This window comes from Galeopterus variegatus, unplaced genomic scaffold (assembly GCF_000696425.1).
Source record: "Galeopterus variegatus unplaced genomic scaffold, G_variegatus-3.0.2 Scaffold215, whole genome shotgun sequence".
In the NCBI taxonomy this organism is placed as follows: domain Eukaryota; kingdom Metazoa; phylum Chordata; class Mammalia; order Dermoptera; family Cynocephalidae; genus Galeopterus; species Galeopterus variegatus.
Genome location: NW_007726326.1, coordinates 664,683 through 684,606, shown reverse-complemented (window position 1 = coordinate 684,606; position 19,924 = coordinate 664,683). Strand labels below are relative to the sequence as shown.

At 33.2% G+C, this 19,924-nt stretch overlaps 1 protein-coding gene across 1 annotated transcript; it reads left to right on the top strand.

Annotated features, from left to right (window-relative positions):
* The first annotated feature begins 234 nt into the window (after positions 1-234).
* On the top strand, positions 235-12,644 carry PPM1A (protein phosphatase, Mg2+/Mn2+ dependent, 1A). The gene is made up of 5 exons (XM_008565945.1): positions 235-1,088; positions 3,542-3,659; positions 7,910-8,018; positions 9,650-9,707; positions 10,707-12,644. Exons 1-5 carry the CDS (start codon positions 255-257, stop codon positions 10,734-10,736), a joined length of 1,149 nt encoding a protein of 382 aa, XP_008564167.1. The 5' UTR covers positions 235-254; the 3' UTR covers positions 10,737-12,644.
* The last annotated feature ends 7,280 nt before the right edge of the window (positions 12,645-19,924 follow it).

Below are 19,924 nucleotides of genomic sequence, written 5' to 3'. Positions count from 1 at the left end.
CAGTGCTTTAGTTCTCTCTGCTTGCTGTCCATTCTGAGCTGTGCAACCTTTCCCCCTAATTCTTTATAAATCTTCAGATTCCATGTCAGTAGCACAATGAGTGTCTGCTTATCAGATGAGTTGTGAGTTCTTATTTAAAGCTTCCTGTGTATCTCCTTCCTCTTAAAAAGATTGTTGGTTGTGTATTTTGTTTATAAGATGGTTATTGACTTTCCTGTTTCTCTTTCTTTGCAGACCTAGAGGATCAAGACATAATGGGAGCATTTTTAGACAAGCCAAAGATGGAAAAGCATAATGCCCAGGGGCAGGGTAATGGGTTGCGATATGGGCTAAGCAGCATGCAAGGTTGGCGCGTTGAAATGGAGGATGCACATACGGCTGTGATTGGTTTACCAAGTGGACTTGAAACATGGTCATTCTTTGCTGTGTATGATGGGCATGCTGGTTCTCAGGTTGCCAAATACTGCTGTGAGCATTTGTTAGATCACATCACCAGTAACCAGGATTTTAAAGGGTCTGCAGGAGCACCTTCTGTGGAAAATGTAAAGAATGGAATCAGAACAGGTTTTCTGGAGATTGATGAACACATGAGAGTTATGTCAGAGAAGAAACATGGTGCAGATAGAAGTGGGTCAACAGCTGTGGGTGTCTTAATTTCTCCCCAACATACTTATTTCATTAACTGTGGAGACTCAAGAGGTTTACTTTGTAGGAACAGGAAAGTTCACTTCTTCACACAAGACCACAAACCAAGCAATCCGCTGGAAAAAGAACGAATTCAGAATGCAGGTGGCTCTGTAATGATTCAACGTGTGAATGGCTCTCTGGCTGTATCGAGGGCCCTTGGGGATTTTGATTACAAATGTGTCCATGGGAAAGGTCCTACAGAGCAGCTTGTCTCACCAGAGCCTGAAGTCCATGATATTGAAAGATCTGAAGAAGATGATCAGTTCATTATCCTTGCATGTGATGGTATCTGGGATGTTATGGGAAATGAAGAGCTCTGTGATTTTGTAAGATCCAGACTTGAAGTCACTGATGACCTTGAGAAAGTTTGCAATGAAGTAGTCGACACCTGTTTGTATAAGGTAGCTAGACTTTTTTTTTAAAGCATAAAACAATTCTATGTTGTATTAATTACTATAGTATTTAATCATCTTAGAACATGCAGTTCTCAAAAATAAGTTTTTGGCACAGTTGCAGGATACTCTTCACCAATTATGAAAATATATCATAGGAACACTTTTTAGAAATAAATTACCCAGTTACCATCTATGCAAGAGATTTATAATCTGAATGTTTAGTCTTTTAGTAACCATGGCTACTTGAGCTTTTTAATAATGTGGAATATTATCAAAGGTAAAAAGATTATATCAGAGTGCTGTTTTAAAAAAGAGTGTGGGGAGGGTTAGGCTTTGATGTCTATAAATGAAAAGCACTTTAGAATTTTAATATTTACTGTGTGGTAGCTCAGTACATTTAATGGGAGCACTTTGAGTCTATGGTTTAATAAATCTGTAGCACTAACAGAGGGACTTTAGTGGTCATTTGGTGTGATGTAATAGAAACAGCATTGGACATGGAGTAAGAAGAACATGATATGAGACTGTATGACTTCAGGTAAGCTTATTTAAACTCTCTGGAAAATCAGTCTCTTTAATTGTAAAAAGAGTAAGACAGATACTATTACTCTTTCTCATGGGATTGTTGGGAAGATCAAATGGGATTGTGTAAACAGATGAGTTAGCTCAGCCACTTTATTTTACAGATGAAAAAGCTAAAGCTAGACAAGGCTCTGTGGACTTAAGACTCAGACAGACCTCGGATCAAGGCTTACCTCTGTTACTTTTGTACTACACAGTTTTGAACAACCTCTTTCAGCTATAAAAAAGAGAGGATAGTATCTAATTCACAGGACTGTTGAGGATTAAATTAATGAGCTTGTTTGTGTGTGTGTGTGTGTGTGTGTGTGTGTGTGTGTGTGTGTGTGTGTGTGTGTACACGTACATAAAGTACCTAGTTAAGCATAGACATGTATCCTTGTCTTAGGTTCAGTGTTCTTTCTATCACACTCTGTTCTATCAGTAATACACATTAATTCATTCTTTGATTTTTTTTTAAACTAATGTTGATTTTTATAAAACTATTCTGAGAGTACATATTTGATTTTCTTTTAACACACAGGAATAGAAAGTCAGTGTATTCTTTGTACTTTTATATGCATGCTACCAGCTGTAATTAAAATCATAGTTAAAATCTGATCATACTTAGAAATCAAGTTTATGTAATATCCAACACATATGTTAAAAAAAAATGAATAGGGTAACAACTTGATAATGCACACTGTCACTTTCTAAATTTTGGGAGAACTGAACAATAATTTAAGGTGAGTATGTTATGTGTCAGTATGCATGAAAGTAACATCTATTTGTTGAGTTTATTCTGTGGCACTTGAGAATTAAATACTTGTTTGCTAAAGTAAAACTTTTCTTGAGAGAATTGTCTGATTCAGATATTAGTAAATTATGAATCAGATTCCATTTTGTCTCTTCTGCATTCAACTATTTTTTTACTCTATTTTAAAAATTACCTAATACCTTAACATTTGCCACGTTTTATACAAATTTCCTCCAAGATTCTATTTAATATTAAGTTTTTTGTATTATTTGTTATTTAAGTTAATGATATAGTCAGTTTTTCCATACAGCTGAATTAAATACCTGAAATATAAAAGTTAACTTCAATAATTAATAGGGAAGGCCCACATCATTTCAGTTGTTTTAATTACAGCATCTTGAATACTTAGGTGTCTTAAAAATGAATATACTTCCTAAAAGTGGTCAGGTTTTTTAAATTGTGAAAGTTAAAAGCTGGTTTATCAACTTTATATGTAGTTTTACTTCTGATTCCTACTTCTTCTATTTATGAGGCAAATGTATTAGCCCCACAATTTATTTATTTACTTACTTAGTTACTTATAGCTGGCTGGTAAGGGGATCCGAACCCGTGACCTCAGTGTTATCAGCTCCATGCTCTAATCAAGTGAGCTAACCAGCCAGCCTTAATTTATTTTAAGTCTAAAATTTTCAAGTATGCATGCAACTACAGGCCCAATCTTGTAAAGAATACCATTAGTGTTTTCTTTTGTATGGGATGAATACGTGTGCATATGTATATTTGTGTTAGGTATTACTTCAAGTTAAGTTGGCCACCAGTAACTGTTTAGAAATAGTTTTTGTTTTATACAACTTTTTAAAATGATTATTACAGTAGGATTTAACTTGTAATGTTTCTTTCCTGTCTTCTGGAGTGTTGGTTATACTATATATTCTATATGCTGTATGGGGGGATCAGAGAAGCAGTTGCCCACACACACACACACACACACACAAAACACATATGAATATATATTTTTTCTCCTTAAAAATAATATATTTTCACTAGAACAGTGTAACTACAATTGACATGGCTATGAAGGTTCTCAAGGCTTTGAAGAGCAAAAAGAAAACCAAAATATTTTCTCAAACTTTTTTCTTCCCAGGGAAGTCGAGACAACATGAGTGTGATTTTGATCTGTTTTCCAAATGCACCCAAAGTATCTCCAGAAGCAGTGAAGAAGGAGGCAGAGTTGGACAAGTACCTGGAATGCAGAGTAGAAGGTGGATCATTTAACAAAAAATAAGTAGTTTTATTAAAGAAAACCCTTCAACACAATCAAACTTTAACATTTTAGCTTTTAGATCTTTATATGCCTTTGACATTTAGGTGTTTAGTGTACAGAAGTGGGAAAGGGTATTTCTGTAGTAGCTGTTTAGATGTATGCAGTTGTCCTATCCCAGTTAGCTTTTAGATCTTTATATGCCTTTGACATTTAGGTGTTTAGTGTGCAAAAGTGGGAAAGGGTATTTCTGTAGTAGCTGTTTAGATGTATGCAGTTGTCCTATCCCAGTTATGTTAGAAATAATAACTAGTATGGCCCTGTACATTCTGTATGGGATACTTTTGTTTTAAAAGACTAAAATGTGTGCTCTAAAATTCTTGGTGAATTCACTGGCCTGAGTAATTTTATGCCAGGAAAATCTGATTTGTGGTTTATTTAATTACAAAGACATTATTTGTGGTGGTGATAATTTGAATACCATCTTTCTGTGAAAAGCTGTGTTATATCAATTTAAAATCTCTAGGGATTTTTTTTGATAACTTGAAGGTCACTACCTGGTTATTAACAACTTTCATATGCCACAGTTTTTAAAAAATTTGCTTTAAACTGTTTCAAGCCTTCTTGCCTAAGTCTTAAACTGTCCAACCTAAACAAGACAGACCTGAATAAGAGACATAACAGTTCTCTACCGGGCAGAAATGTAACTGCTGAATAAGGTTAAAAAATAAGTTGGGAATTCCAGGAGTATATTTTTCATAATTCTACATATTACTTTGAAACAATTAGAAAGGTGTTTATACCTCTCAAGTGTAATGCCTTTAAATATTTGAAAAAATTTAAATGATCTTTGATGCAGCTACTACTTGGTATCTAGAGAATTCCAATTTACTGCATATATGTAGTAAGCAAGTAGATTATGCAGTTTCTTGAAAGTGGAAAAATTTGACATGACTTTAATAGTGTTAAAATGCATTTTGGGCTGCTAATGCCTTTAATTTGCACGTTAAAAACCTCTAATAGCATGCAAGCAATGACATACCTACCACACTATTACATCTCACTATGCCTGCATTATTAAGACTAATATGCACTTTAATTTTGTTTCTCCCTTTTTACTGTATGATGTTAATAATTGTCAATATCAAAATCATGATTGGTTTTGATTTTAGTACTAAATGCTGCTGTTTTGTTTTCATTGCCTTCCCCCACTTGATAGTGATACATCTAGTACGTGTTTGTGCCATTTAGTATTTGATTCATTGGACATACTATTCAATGAGTCTGTTTCCTCACTATTACCAAGGGTCTTGGAATTTTATATTTTAAATTAATCATTTCAATATAAGTTATTAATAGATAATACAAAATTTTTAAAAATTAGAATGCTACAAAGCCATTGTTTCCACCTGCTGATTAGTAGAAAAATATGAAACCATAAGATAATATGTATAGGGATAAGTTGATATTTAATGTATTGGCAGGTTAAAGTAACTTGGGCATACATGTTTTCTTATTGGTTTAAAGTAATAAGAACAAGCACTTTAATATTTTTACTATGAAATGGGATCAGCTTTTAGAAGTGACTTGCTACTTTTTTCTTTAGTGTGCATTCCTTAAAGGAAGTTTTTGCTGAAATTATGGAATATCCACTTTACATAATTTTGTTACAGCATTAAATTTTATATTACTTATTATCAAGCAAGAGTTGCCACCTGGACAAAGTTTACATTAAAACTCAGTATTTTTGATATGTTGAAGTGCTATTATACTTGTACCATTCAGTTGGAGATTATGTGTCATAAATTAAATATGGTGTTCTTTATTCAGATAGCTTTAATGAGACTGCACCTAGACAATAAATATTATATTAACTAAAATTGCTGCTATTTAAAAACATAGAATGTAACCTTTTGCATTGTAAAAGTTGTTCGTCGTAAATGAAAAATACTGCATTCACTTTCCAAAGCAGGTAGCAAGTACCCATTTCTTATTTTCTTTCTTTAAATATATGCCTTCTCTAAATTGTGTGACCTACTAAATCTCATCTTATTTGCTTTGAACATTTTTGGCTTCTCCGTCCACACCACAGAAAAGGACAAAGGCTTTTCAGCTCTCCTTTCTCTTATTATCTGTGCCCTTCTACTTGACTCTCTGGGGGTATGATGATTCAGCTCCCAATTTAAACTGTACTGCTATTAAGTTTGTGGTCCTTCTAAGCCAATTTAAGATTATATTTATGTGTATATGTTTTTAAAATCGTTGCTACATACTACCTGAGCTTTAAAGTTGCTGATTTGGAGATAACTGACAGAATCTTCCAACATTGGTAGAGGACGGTGGGGAGGAGCAGAATGTGTTTGTAATGTGTATGTGAAACACGGGTTGTCTATACATATATATTCTTTATGAAAGCATTTAGTCTTTTTACAATTCTAATTAAGACGTATAGTTAAGAGCAATCAAAGGAATTTTTTTTTCTTTTTTGAAAGCAGAAAGAAGCAAGACCTAGTATATTAATGGTCAGGGAGGTTGTCTCACGTGGAATAGGACATATTAACTGTTTTTAAAGACTTCATTATTTTTTAAGAAGAATTTGTTTTCCTGTAATTTTCTTCACAGTTAAAATATCCTAATTTATATTTTAACAAAGGAGATGTAAGATATATCAAATACAGATGATTCAAGGTAATGTTTTTTAGACCTGAAACCATCATTGATTGAATTTATCATCAGTGTTCATTTTTATTGTATCTAGTTATCTATCCAAATAATTGTATTGACTTAGCAGAAACTGTATGTTAAGTGTATTACAGTTCTAGATTGTGAAATTGTGCAGTTTAGGTAAACATCAAATCCCTTTATTTTTGTACAACAGTTTTGCAGCATTAGAACCATGTAGAGCAAATATACTAGATGTTTATAAAGGAACTTGGCAATAAAGGAACTTGGCAAACCAAATCTGAGATCCTTGCTTTTTGTTCAGATTTAAGACTGGTTTTAAAAAATTTTTTTAAAGGCAACAAATAATAGATGGGAAAATTTGGCCTTTATTCTGAAAGGACAATTTGAGCCATTTAAATAAATATTATGAGGAGCAATGTCTATCTTTTAATATGTGCCTTTAATGATGAATTAATATTTTGAGGCTGATCAAAGGATGAAGATCTTTATATGTATTGTTATTTTCAAAGGTATTTACAAATTGAGAACTAAGTGATAATTTCTTGCCCCAGTGGTGACAAGGAAAATACCATTTCTTATTATAAACATTGAAAAACAAAAACTGAACAAAACTTGAACATGTAACTTACAATACCTTTGGCTTGAATTTCCATAGAGAGTAAGTATGCTTAAAACTTCAAGTGAAGACTTCTTGTACTTAAAGTGAATAGTTTTAGAGTTCTTTGTAAGGTTCATAATTTTTGATAACCTGTGATATGAATAACAATATACATCTGCATGACCACACTGCAAAGCATATCGCTATACCTATTTAATAACTGAATGTTTTGAAATTAATTATTTTAAATGAAGTTGTATGCTTTATTAAATCTTTCTCTTTTTAAAAATTTTGTCATTAAATTTAGACCTTTTCCATTTAAGACTTTGTTCAAGTAATCAACAAAGGAAATGGTATTATGTATCTATATATTGTTTCAAGATACTTCAGAGAAGAATTAAGCTGAGTGGTGCTCAAGTACATAACCTAATCTGTGCATGCTACTTAAGTTATCATTTTGCAAATATATGTAAAAATGGTTTGGGTTAGTATATAATCAATAAATTTCCCTATACTTAAAGATTATTTTTTTCAAATCTTGAAATTGTTTATTTCTTAATTTGTGCAATGTATTTTAAAGGGCAAAGTTCAGGAAACATGTTTCCAGTCCAAAGAGAGGAGTTAATCTCCTCAAAAGTGTAACTAGTTGGCATCTTAAGAAAGGACATTCCCATTTGTATACACATATCCCTGATTATGTAATACATTAATATAACGTGAAATATTTTTTCTTCTTACAGTTGTCTTATTTTTATTCTTTGAAGCTAATCTTTTATGTGATTTTATGCATCCTTTTGTCATTAATTTTCAAAGGTTAATCTGATCTTTCTTACATAATACCAGTTTAGAAAATCTCAGATGTGATACATTTCATCTTTAAAAACCGAAGTTATCTTTGTTTCAGCTTGTTTTTTTTTTTTTAATTAAATTTGGATAACACTTACAAAAAAAGTACTTCTGATTCCCAGAAATCATAAAGAAGCAGGGGGAAGGCGTTCCTGACTTAGTCCATGTGATGCGCACATTAGCGAGTGAGAACATCCCCAGCCTCCCGCCAGGGGGTGAATTGGCAAGCAAGTAAGTTAACGTTCTGTGCACTCTTGTGCTTTATGTCAGTATATGAAAATGTTAGGTTTTCATTGATCAAATGTGTATTTACCTGATTTCTAAAGTGATGCATTTATCTGTGTTTCAAAATATTTAACCTATGATTTCAGTGATTTTTAGTATTAGTATATACAGTGCATGTTTAAAATAGATAACAGAATATCATTGTATGTGACTAATTACACTGAGGGTTGTCTTTAGTGAAAGCTTGGGTGGCATTGATTTCTTCATAGAGGAAAAATGATATAATAGAGTGAAAGAATTTTTTAAACTAAATTACATGGCACTAAAAGATTCTAGGTGTTATTATTAGTAGTAATATTACAATTTGATTGTCAATCCCTGGATAACTTTACACCCCAAAGATTCTCTTTCTCCATCAGGGCCATGTTTTTGGTTGTTGATTGCTGGTTAGTTGGTTTTGGGTGTCAGGGAAGATGGGAGGATGCATTTTTTGCCTTTTTTCCTTTACACTTTAGTTCATAGACCTGGATTAATTTGTGTTAAATGTTAAGCTTACATCTTTACTTAATAAATTAAAGTGGAGAATTCAAACAATTTTATAATTCGAGGCTTAAAACATGTTTACCTCAATATCCATATAAGTAACCTACGAAGATATATTATTGACTAATTTTCTTGATTCTTCGCAGTGTTTTGAAGTGTCCCCGAGTTCTTTGTAATCATTTCACTAAGTAGTAATTGTAAAAGTTCCTGTTTGAAGCTTTTTTTTTTTTTGGGGGGGGGGGAATTTTTCTTCCATATAACCTTCTATGAAATGACTGTCTATAAAATTGATTCAAATCCATTTTAGAAGTAGGGAGTAAATACCACTACAGATTTTTTAATCAAATATTTTTTAAAAACTAGTTCTTAGACTTGTCATGAAAATGACACATTTGACATTTCAGTTTTAATAGAATTTTTTAAAGGGGGCATTAAGAACGGCCCGGTGGCGCACTGGATAGTGCGCCGCTTGGGAAGCGCGGCGGCGCTCCCGCCCGAGGGTTCAGATCCCACATACAGACCGGTTCCCGCTCACTGGCTGAGCGAGGCGCGGGAGCAACACCGAGGGTTGCAATCCCGTTGCCGGTCCCCGGTCCGGTGCGGGGGCAACACTGAGGGTTGCGATCCGTTGCCGGACACGGAAAAAGACAAAAGATAAAGGGGGCATTAAGAAAAGCAGAAACTTAAAGTATATCTGAATTATTTTACTATAACAGATGTTGAAGTTACTTCTTCAAAACTAAGGTGCAACTCTTAATTAATTTATAACTATTATATCTTAAGAATGGCATTGCCATTACTGACTGACTCATAATTACTTAGGCCAGTTCAAATAGAAGTAGACCATGTAGACCAGTGTTTTTTTTAAACGGTTAACTTTTAGTCTTCTATTAACTGTGTTGGTGGAATGTCACATTTTAAAGAAAATTCACCTCTACTTTAACATTAGGGCCCAAATATCTTAAAATGAGCCTCACTTATGGACAGCAAGAAATAGAACTGTTTTTTGAAATTTTAATGAACACCTGGCTATGAGTTATTAAGCAGTGTTGTGCTTTCTGAAGAATTAATTTTCTGCATTTTTTTAAATTTAGGCGGAATGTAATTGAAGCCGTTTACAATAGACTGAATCCTTACAAAAATGATGACACTGTAAGTAGCATTTTAGCTCCCTCTGCTTTCCCTTCCCCTCCACTCTAAATGCATATCCTTCCTACCTGTTTTTGCAGAGCTGTTCACTGCACCCATTCTCTTACACACACCCCTGATTGATTGCTCTGAATTCTGCTTGCTCTGATCTCTGCCTGCACCACAGTTCTAGTGATTGAGGACATAATCATGGTGAGTGGCCACCTCTCTCAAAAAAGAAGAAAGTCCCTTTGAATTATTCTGGTTTTTTAAAAAGCCTCTACAAGCAATCAACTTCAGAAGGTTTGCCTCCACTCGGTGGTTTTTTTTTTTTTTTTTTGAAATTGGTAGTACAGATCTTACTACCAGAATCTTGAATCATTCTGAGTTTTGTAAGCAGCTGCAACAGAACTTCAGAATGTCCGTGTTTATTAAATAGTTTTAATGGTTGGAAATACTTTTGTCCATCATGAAGTATGTACTTCATTTAAGTATTAAAGTAGATAATTCTGTTTCTATAAATAGACATTAGAATACCATATTCTCCAATTAAGTTTCCTGTTGTAATTCTGTTGTAGTATGATGTTTATTAAAAAAGTGGTAATTTAAATCATTTGGGCACAGCTCTTGAAATATTTTATGTATTGCATTATGAAGCTTCCTCAAATCTATTACTTGAGGTCTTAATGTCTTCTGATGCAATAAAAGTTTATAAAAGTGGTGTTCTAAAGACAGCCTGGATTTTATCAAAGAAAAAAACTTTTTAGTAGTTTTATCAACCTCACAGTAGAACCATATTTTCAATATTTTCCAAAAAACAAAACAAAGGATTAACAACTCTGAATAGGTTAAATATTGATATTTTTTATACTCACATACATTCTTATATACTTTAAAAAACATTCATATTCTAAAATTCAACTTTATAAAATCTTATCTTTCTGCATTATCCAGAAAGTAAAATATTTTTGCTCCTCTAAGCTTTAATTTAGTTCCTTGTTTTATTTGTTCCCTTTTATGAAGGACTCTACATCAACTGATGATATGTGGTAAAACTGCTCATCTAGCCATGGAGTTTACCTTCACCTCCAAAGGAGAGTACAGCTCAACTTTGTTGAACCTTGTAACATCCATTTTCAACTGTAAGGAAGGGGATATGACATGGGTGAGAATGATTACACCAGAGGACTTCAGCAGTACAACAGCTAGCCCAGAACTGATTTTTTTTTTTTTTTGTAAATTGAGATTTATGTAAGCGTGATTTGAAACCATAATTCATGTTGTAAATCAGACTCCAGCAATTTTTGTTGTATGATTTTGTTTTTTGTAAAGTGTAATTGTCCTTGTACAAAATGCTCATATTTAATTATGAACTGCTTTAAATCACTATCAAAGTTACAAGAAATGTTTGGCTTGTGTGATGCAACAGATCTACAGCCCTTTCAAGTCACATTGTGTTTGGACTTGGGGTTGCGACAGGGAGAGCAGCAGCCACATCAGCTAAACTTTGAAACATGCAAATGACTATGGAGAATAATTTCAAAATCTTACAAAGCTGAACATCGGAGGACTTAACTGAAAACTATCTTAATGTACTTGGCAGGGGGATTGGCATTATTGATAAAGCTGGTTGGTCCCTTCATTTAATTTTCAGGATGTTCTCTCCTTGTTGCCATGAGTATTGCAGGTAATACAGTATATTCATAAGAATATCAATCTTGGGGCTAAAATGCCTTGATTCTTTGCACCTCTTTTACAAGTCCTTACATTTAATTACTAATTGATAAGCAGCAGCTTCCTACATATAGTAGGAGACTGCCACATTTTTGCTATCATGATTGGCTGGGCCTGCTGCTGTTCCTAGTAAGATATTCTAAATTCCATTTTATCAATAAAGCTTGATTTAACAAACAAGAAATGTAATCATGTATGTGTAATTCCTCTTTTTCCCCGGCCTTTTAAAACACCATGCCATTGTTAATGAGATGTTTCTCATAGGGAAAGATGTTAGTCTCTTAATTGAACAATACTATTTGTTACTCAAGGCATAGATGGAACTGTTTCCCTTCCATTCGAAAGACTAAAAGATTTAAGTTACTGTCATTCCTTAATCTATTTTTTTAAATAGGTTTCTTTTGGGCTGCTTATTTTTCATTAAGATGTGCATCAGCTTGAATTTGCCTACTGTTTAAAATAATTGTCAAAAGTTTGACAATCTAACACTCTATGGTAGGTGTATGTGTGTTTGTGAGTATGTGTTTGCCTGTGATTTTTAATTGGCCCATGTCTTTAGAATCCAAGTGGTTAAGATGTATTTGTGATTTGAAATATAGCATGTTGATAATATTTAGCTGTTGGTCTTTAAAAATAACTTTCAAAGCTTAAGGAATTGTAGATATAAAAATAATCTAATTTAATTTAGGCTTAAATTCCTCTGATTAAGCATGTGAAAGTAAGTTTTAAAATCTGTCACATTGAAAAGACTACTGTTCTGTGCCCTTCTGTGTTTTTGTCTCTCTAGGTTGAATATTGTATTTTCACCATGTAATTTAATCATTCAGTAGGCAGATTCCCCACTAGAAAACTATTAAAATACAACATTGAATACAAAATCAAACTTTGTATATAAAAGTTAGTATGCTCCATTTTGTTGTATTTTTTCCTTAAATTGGGAATATACATATTTGTATATATAGCCTTAAAACTAATGTAAAGTTAGGGAAGTAGTGGGAAAAGTAATGTGAAATGTCTCAGATTTAAGTAGTTAACATACCAGCAAAATCTCTTCATTATCCCTCTTATTTGTGAGGTGATTAAATGTAACTTAATTGTATTTAATTTATATCTTAATCAGCATGAATGAAGACAAACTGAAGTACTATTTATATTTAGAAATTTACAACAGTTGGAATTACAGAACCGATTCCATACCTAACTTACAATAAATGCTTAATGTCTGAATCTGTGGTAGAGTGCGAAGTATGATAATGTTCTAAGTTATGGCTTTGCAGGCATCTAAATGTGCGTTTAATGAATACCAGTGCTTCTAGTGTAGATTGATGACCAGGCATACTAGCACTGAAGGCTAGATCCCTATTACAGTAAGTCAGTTCTTCAATTTTTTTCAGTAGACTGAAGTTTTTAGTTACAGAAACTTCAAAACCTTGAACTGGACCGTGGAATCTTTTGAGATGGAAAACTTAAATCACAAGTAAATATGTGATAAAAAGCTATATTTCAAATGCAAACAGCATATTTAGAGCCTTTTTGTATTTGAGAGTCTTTAAATAAAAAAGAGGAAATTAAAATATTCCTCTGTTAAAATTATTAGTACTGAAATTAGGCTTGGAAGTAAGAGAAAGCTATATGTAAGTGTGATCTAAGAAGACTAAATCTTTTCCACATGAGTCAGCACTGCCAAACTAGATATAATTTTTCATTATAAAAATACAGGAAGGAAGTATACGTTATAACAGCGGACTGTGCGTTACTGATGCCTGGGGGTAATGGTGGTGGTGGGGAACCAACCACACTTTTAAAAGGCACTTTTGCACCTCTGTTGTGCACTTCATTTTTGTACCACTGAAATTCTTGGCTCCCCTACTCCCTTTTTTTGTGTTAATTAGCATCTCAGGGCAATGCTTCAAAACTTTTGATGTGTTCTGTGTTTTTTTCTTTGGAAGGAAAAAGTTTTGTGTGATGATAATATAGTATTCAAAATGTACTTTCATTTAAATGTATTATTAGGATGAACCCAGTTTGCTGCTTTTAATAGGAAATTCAGTTTTGTATAGCAGGCTCTTGTTACCCTAACATTAAAAAAGCTTACTGATCTCTCTCTTACTGTTTTAACAAGATCTCCTAATTTTTATTTTGTAGGGGGATATACTTTTACAGATAACTGAAGCAGTTCTCAATATTAGCGTTTAGTTTAGAAAATCAGAGGTACTTTTCTTATTCAGCTTTATAACTATGTCAAACATATTTTTAGTGTTATTTCATTAACTCGCTTCTAGTGTACTATGCAACTGTTTTAGCCACTTAATTTTTCATACTGACTTCATAAATAAAGAAATTTGGATTAAAGGATAAATCAGTTATGTAATTTAAATAATCTGAATTATAGCAGTACTTTTAGTGATCATCCATTTGGCCATATATTAATCCTGCTAATAACTCAGCTTTTCCACAAAATGGTTTGAATGTTATCTGTAAAACACTGTTCTAGGCTAAGCACCTTTAGACTGTAAAGAGATGAATAGGTCCTTGACCTCAAGGAGTTTACATTTGGGCAGAATATATAATCTAGTGTATGTTAATATTATAACTGGATCACTCATCAAAAAAAAGTTATTGCCCACCTACTGTCTGCCAGGTGCTTTCCTGAACAAGGCAGGCCCCTACCCTAAAGAACTCATTTGTACTTCCTTTATTCACCTGAAAACAGTCTTCTATTTCTTTTCTTTTCCCCAGAGTTAAAACTCTGATTTAAAAGAATATTTCGTTCTGCATAAGAATAAAATTAGATTGTTGATGCTTAAGTCCATTCAGTATGGCCTTTACTCTTCCTGGTGACACAGCAGCAAGTCAGATTAATAGGTAATGGATTTCTTAGAATTCTACAACCCTGCAAATACATACAGGGTTTTTTGTTTAAGGCATTTAAATATATATGAAATATCTTTAGCTAAATTTATCTAATTTAATAAAACTCTTGTTTTTTTCTTACAACACTGCCAGTGTTAATATCCAATTTTAGCCAAATGATTACTATGTGTTTTAATATTTGAAAATAATTTCACTGCCCATCTTTACTGGACAGATAATTCATATGGGAATTCAACTTGTGATGTCTGAAAGAACTGTTGAATTTGGGGGGGGGGGTTGTTTCAATTTCATGGTGTATACTTGTAGTTCAAACTCATACAGTTATTGTATTAGGATTTGGTATTAGAAAAGATATGTAAATATTTCAGTTTATAAATGTTTCTCATTGGAGGTTTTTCTTTGATGAGACCTTAAAGAATTTCTTATACTTTTGCTTATAGATACAGCTAGTGAGATGACCATTTTTTAATTGAGTGATCTAATCTTCTAATTAGTTTTTCTTTAGGCATTAGGATGTCGTCTTAATAGTTTGAAATTTTAGAAGCCTCATTTTACTTTATTTCTTTCAATAATGTGCCATGTGATTTGGTTTGTATTTTTTAAATTATATATTACTTCAGATTATGCTTGAAATATTTAAGAATACATTTTCTAAATGTATAATACTGTATTTTGTTGGTCAAAATAATGCGTCTCAGTTAAATGTTAGCCATTACTGATAGTCAGAATGCTGTACAGAAATGATGAGAGGCATTGGTTCCACCTCATCATCAAATGAACATTTTCCATTTTTGTTCACCTCAACACAGATTCTTTTCTTTTTACCTGTTTTATATATTAAGCTGATGGCCTCTGCTCTCACTGTTCATTTATTTATATTACCAGCAGATAGGAAGGCTAATTAGAAAAAATCAGATGGTATTGAAATTGCAGTTTTTGTGAGATGGGGACAAAGTTGTTTAAGTTGATGTAACAACAAAGTGACATTTTTTTCTTCCTTATCCTACATGAAATGTTGCCCCCATTTTCTCTACTTCCCTCTTGGTGTTCTCTCTTCTTTTAAACTGAAATAGGCCTATTTCATTTTCTTGAGCAAGAAATCTTAGTGCATTACCTCATCAAGGCCAATACTATGTTAAACGGGGGTGAAAATACAGTAAGAAAATTTGGGAGATGGAGTGGGGAAATGCTGGTGAGAGGGGCGGGGGAGAATTGCTTTTAATTCTTTTAAAAGCCATAGGAAGGTCTATCTTAGACCTGGCTATAAATTTTTAAGAACTGTTGTGTCACATAAACTAGCAAGAACCAACCTTCGCTGCTTCAGATAATCTGATTTTGCCAGCAAGAAAGATAAAGATAAAAGTTACTGATTCTTCAAAATAAAAACAACTAAGAAAAATAAATGCAGTGTTTTTTCACCATAAAACCCAACCCTTCAGTTCTCATTGCTCCAAAATGCAGTTTTTTTACTAAAGGCTTTCTCATTAAACTAAACGTTTAGAAAAATTGTTTAGTGTTTTTCCTTTCCTTTTACATAGTCTTCCTGATCCAGTAAAAGACCATTTGGTAACATTTGCATTTGTATGGTACTATCTGAAGTAAGTTAGATTTGTGTAAGAGAATGGGTAGCTACAGAACAAAGTTAGTAATATAATAATTAGGTACAGTGAATGGCACAAATTCATTTTAGCAATGATTCTTAACCTTTTGGAGTCACAGGCCCTTTGAGACTGATGAATCCTAGGGACTTCCTCACCCAGGAAAATGAATATAATGTACATAACTCCCTAAAGTTTACAGTATTGCAGTAGTTCATGGATCCCTTAGCTAAGATCCCATACTACAGCATAATACGGCATCATCCTTTTCCTGTAAAGCCCATAAAAGTATTTCAAGGGCATGATAATAACTTGAGTCTATTTTAAGGAATTGTTACACTTTTGAAAAACTAGAGGTGGAAGGGGCCTGGCTAGAATCTGATTTTAAAGTACCTTTTTTTAAAAAAAAGATTGTATTTGGGGGGAAGAGTGATTAAAGGTGAAAAACATGATATTCAGACTAGTTTTGGAGGATAATGTATTTAAGATTTACTACTTTTGAAATTCAACATAAAAGAGGTAAAACGGAAATTGAATGTGTCTGGAACATTTCTGACCTCCACAGTGCGGATATAACGTCAACAAACAACATGTTTAACTGTCATATCCCACTCAGGTTTTAAGGTTTTGAGCGTCCTGGTATTAGAGTTTATTAAATGTTTAATTCATTTCAGATTCTAAGGAATTAGGTATTTACTTATTAATACAGAATGTTAAAATAGGATCTAACACAGACAGCCACTGATGTACTGGGTTAATGAGATTTATACTAAAATATAACTACAATGAAAAAAAATGTATTAAGTTGTTGCATTTGTTGCCAAAATTGGATGTTCAATTACTGCTCATTTAATTTCCATTTGTGAGAATTTTGAAACATAGAAATCATAGTCTTACCTGGCTAGCCCTTGACTAAGTCAACAGCATATCTGCAGGAAAATAACTTGTTTGTAATGATGTGCCCCAATGCTGATTGGTTTCATTCTTTTTTTTTTTTTTTCCCCCTTTTTGTCTTTTTTCGTGACCGGTAACGGGATCGCAACCCTCGGTGTCGTGCCCGTACCGCGACCGGCAACGGGATCTCAACCCTCGGTGTCGCACCCGCACCGCGCTCAATCAGTGAGCGGACCGGTCTCTATATGGCATCTGAACCCTCGGCGGGAGCGCCGCTGCACTCCCAAGCGCCGCACTCTACCGAGTGCGCCACCGGGCCGGTCCAGATTGGTTTCATTCTTGAAATTATTTATTTCACTTAATTTGTATAGATGTCATGAGTGGAGAGACATGTACATGTTAAAAGCATGTTGCATTATATAGATTCATTGTTGCATTATATATAGATTCATTTTTTTAATCTTTAAATGTAAGACTAATACAACTGCAGAAAGATTTTTCTTTTTAAACACAATGTGTAACAAAATTCTCCACAGTAACTCATCCACTTTGCAGTTTGTGTGATTGAAACTTTTAAAGAAATTCCATAAATGTATATTTTGTATTATGTACCCTTTCCTGGTCCGAAGAAAATATGTGAATTCAGTTATAACTTAAAGAATGTACTTTTTGTTTTCAAGTTCATCGAAGAAATTGCATTCAGCCTGTGAATGGTTTCAGATCGTATGTGAGATGAAAAGTAGAAGTAATTTCTAGTTTGCAAAACTGGTGCCACTAAATAAACAGGCAATTGCATAATGCGTGTGTATTTATGATTGTTTGATATTGCAAGCAGCATTTTTGTTCTGCCAAAAAAACTGAAACTTTTGAAATTAGTTATTGGGAGACCTTAAGAGAATTTTTTTTTCAATTGAAACTTGGTTAATTTGCTTAAGATATATCTGATAGTTACAATTTAAACCAGACCTGTTCCTTCCTAATTTTAAGATTACTGAAAGCCAGAAAGTTTGGGTTGATAGTTATTGTCAAGAAAACATTCCAGAAATAAACCCTTTGGCAAAGGCATCTCTACTTGTCTAATAGATGATAAAATTTTTCTTCCCTTGAAACGTTCAGATTGGGGACTGGCAGTGGTCTGGGAAAGGACTTCCTCACCTAGTGTCTGTGATGTAGTGCCTGCTTCATAATAGCACTTAAATAGTACATGTGTGTGTTTAGGATGCAGAAGGGAGGGAGATATTTACTTCCTCGGCTAATTCTGATAATTGGTTATATTACATCTATCTTGTATTCATTCATTTCTGAAAGTGACTTACTTTATAGGTTCAAGTAAGTCTAGTCTTAAGTTCCATAATTAAGTTAAAGGGATTTTAGAATCAAACTGGTGATATAAATGCAAGAGCTCATTTTGTTTATTGTAAAATGTATAATGAAAACAATATTGAGGCATCATACCTAAAGGTAGCAAGTCTTAGTACTAAAGTTTGAGGCAAATAAGGATTTACTTGATTTATGTATAACTGGTACCTCTTCACTTGTCAAAGTGTATCCTGCAGTTTTGTTTATGGGTTTTTTGTTTGTTTGTTTGTTTGTTTGGAGTTATTCTTTTGAATGTTGAAGCTAGTTTTTTTTTAATTGTTTATTTCGGTTATTTTTTCCTTTACTGAGAAACTAATGTAGGAGTAATCTTCTCTTTTTCCTTGTATCATTTAACAGCTCAGACTGAACATCCCATCAAATCAAACATGATTCAAGTTGAAAAGTATATTCTTTGATGAACTACAGTAGAAAATTTGGTTTGCATGCCCTCTATAGAACTTTGTTTAATTGTAACAATACCAACCACTTACCAGATACCGGTAAAAGATTTTCCTCTGCTGGCTGCCTGTAGTCTACATGAGATTCATATTTACTTGTTCTGATATCCTGTATATGGTGATTCAGAGTATATTAAAAGCTTTTTATAAAATTGTGTGTTTCATGTCAATATTGTTACCTAAATAGTGGATTAGCTAAACATACTATATGTGTGTCATTCTCTGCCATAGTTTAGGTACAGGCTTGGGTCTTCCAAACCAAAGCACTGCCTCTATGGCTTTCCTTATAGCTACACAAAAGTTTTTCCAGAAATTAACTTGAACCAGTGAAATTTCCAATATTTGATCATTTTTGATCTACCAAAATGGCAGGGATTTTTTAGTTCAAGTTCATAGTTTATAAAATTAGTTTGTTAAATGATCAGATTGCAAAACAGTGTTAGGTACTTCTGTCATATTTTAGACATGTCTTAGAACTGGATGATAGATTTAAAGAAAAGCTATATATATTTGAACAAATTTGCAAATGTGAAGTCTGATAATATATAATGTCAAATTTATACAGATGCTGTAGTTTTAGATCATCATGCTGCTTAGACATCAGTATGAGGAATGTTATTTAAGCAATTACTGGGAAAGGAAATGACATTGAATTTAAATGTTTAGGGCAGGATTATAATAAACAGTAAAGATAAGATGGGGCAATGATTTTAAGGATTTATTTTGAATTACATAATTAAGCGAGGTGAGTAGAGAGTTCTTTTCTAATATTTTATTAGGGTGTTGAGATGTATAAATCCGACTCAGTTTATGACCATGAGACATCACTGAAGAATTCTCTGCAAATAATTGTTCTTTGAAGTGCAGTCTTTGTTTAAGGTGTCTGAGAGCTCTAACTTTGTTCTAGCTGTCAATCAAACTCTGACTTAGGCTGTGGCCATGCTACCCTTTCTAAAGATCTTTTTTGTGTTATATTTTGCTGTCTGTTTTTGTCTTGGTTAACAACTGACTAAAATTGTCTGGTATTTACAAATCAAAGAGTTTGCTAGAAGAGTCTGTGACTTCTGGGTCAAAGGGGTTACATGTACACCTTACATTAGCATACTGAAACCATTCGGGGACTGTTTGGTGTTTTTTAATTCTCAGTATAACAATCTCAAGTGTGTATTTGATTCTACTTAATGAAGCAAACATTTTTGCAAAGATTCGTTCTGGGTCAAAGGGGTTACATGTACACCTTACATTAGCATACTGAAACCATTCGGGGACTGTTTGGTGTTTTTTAATTCTCAATATAACAATCTCAAGTGTGTATTTGATTCTA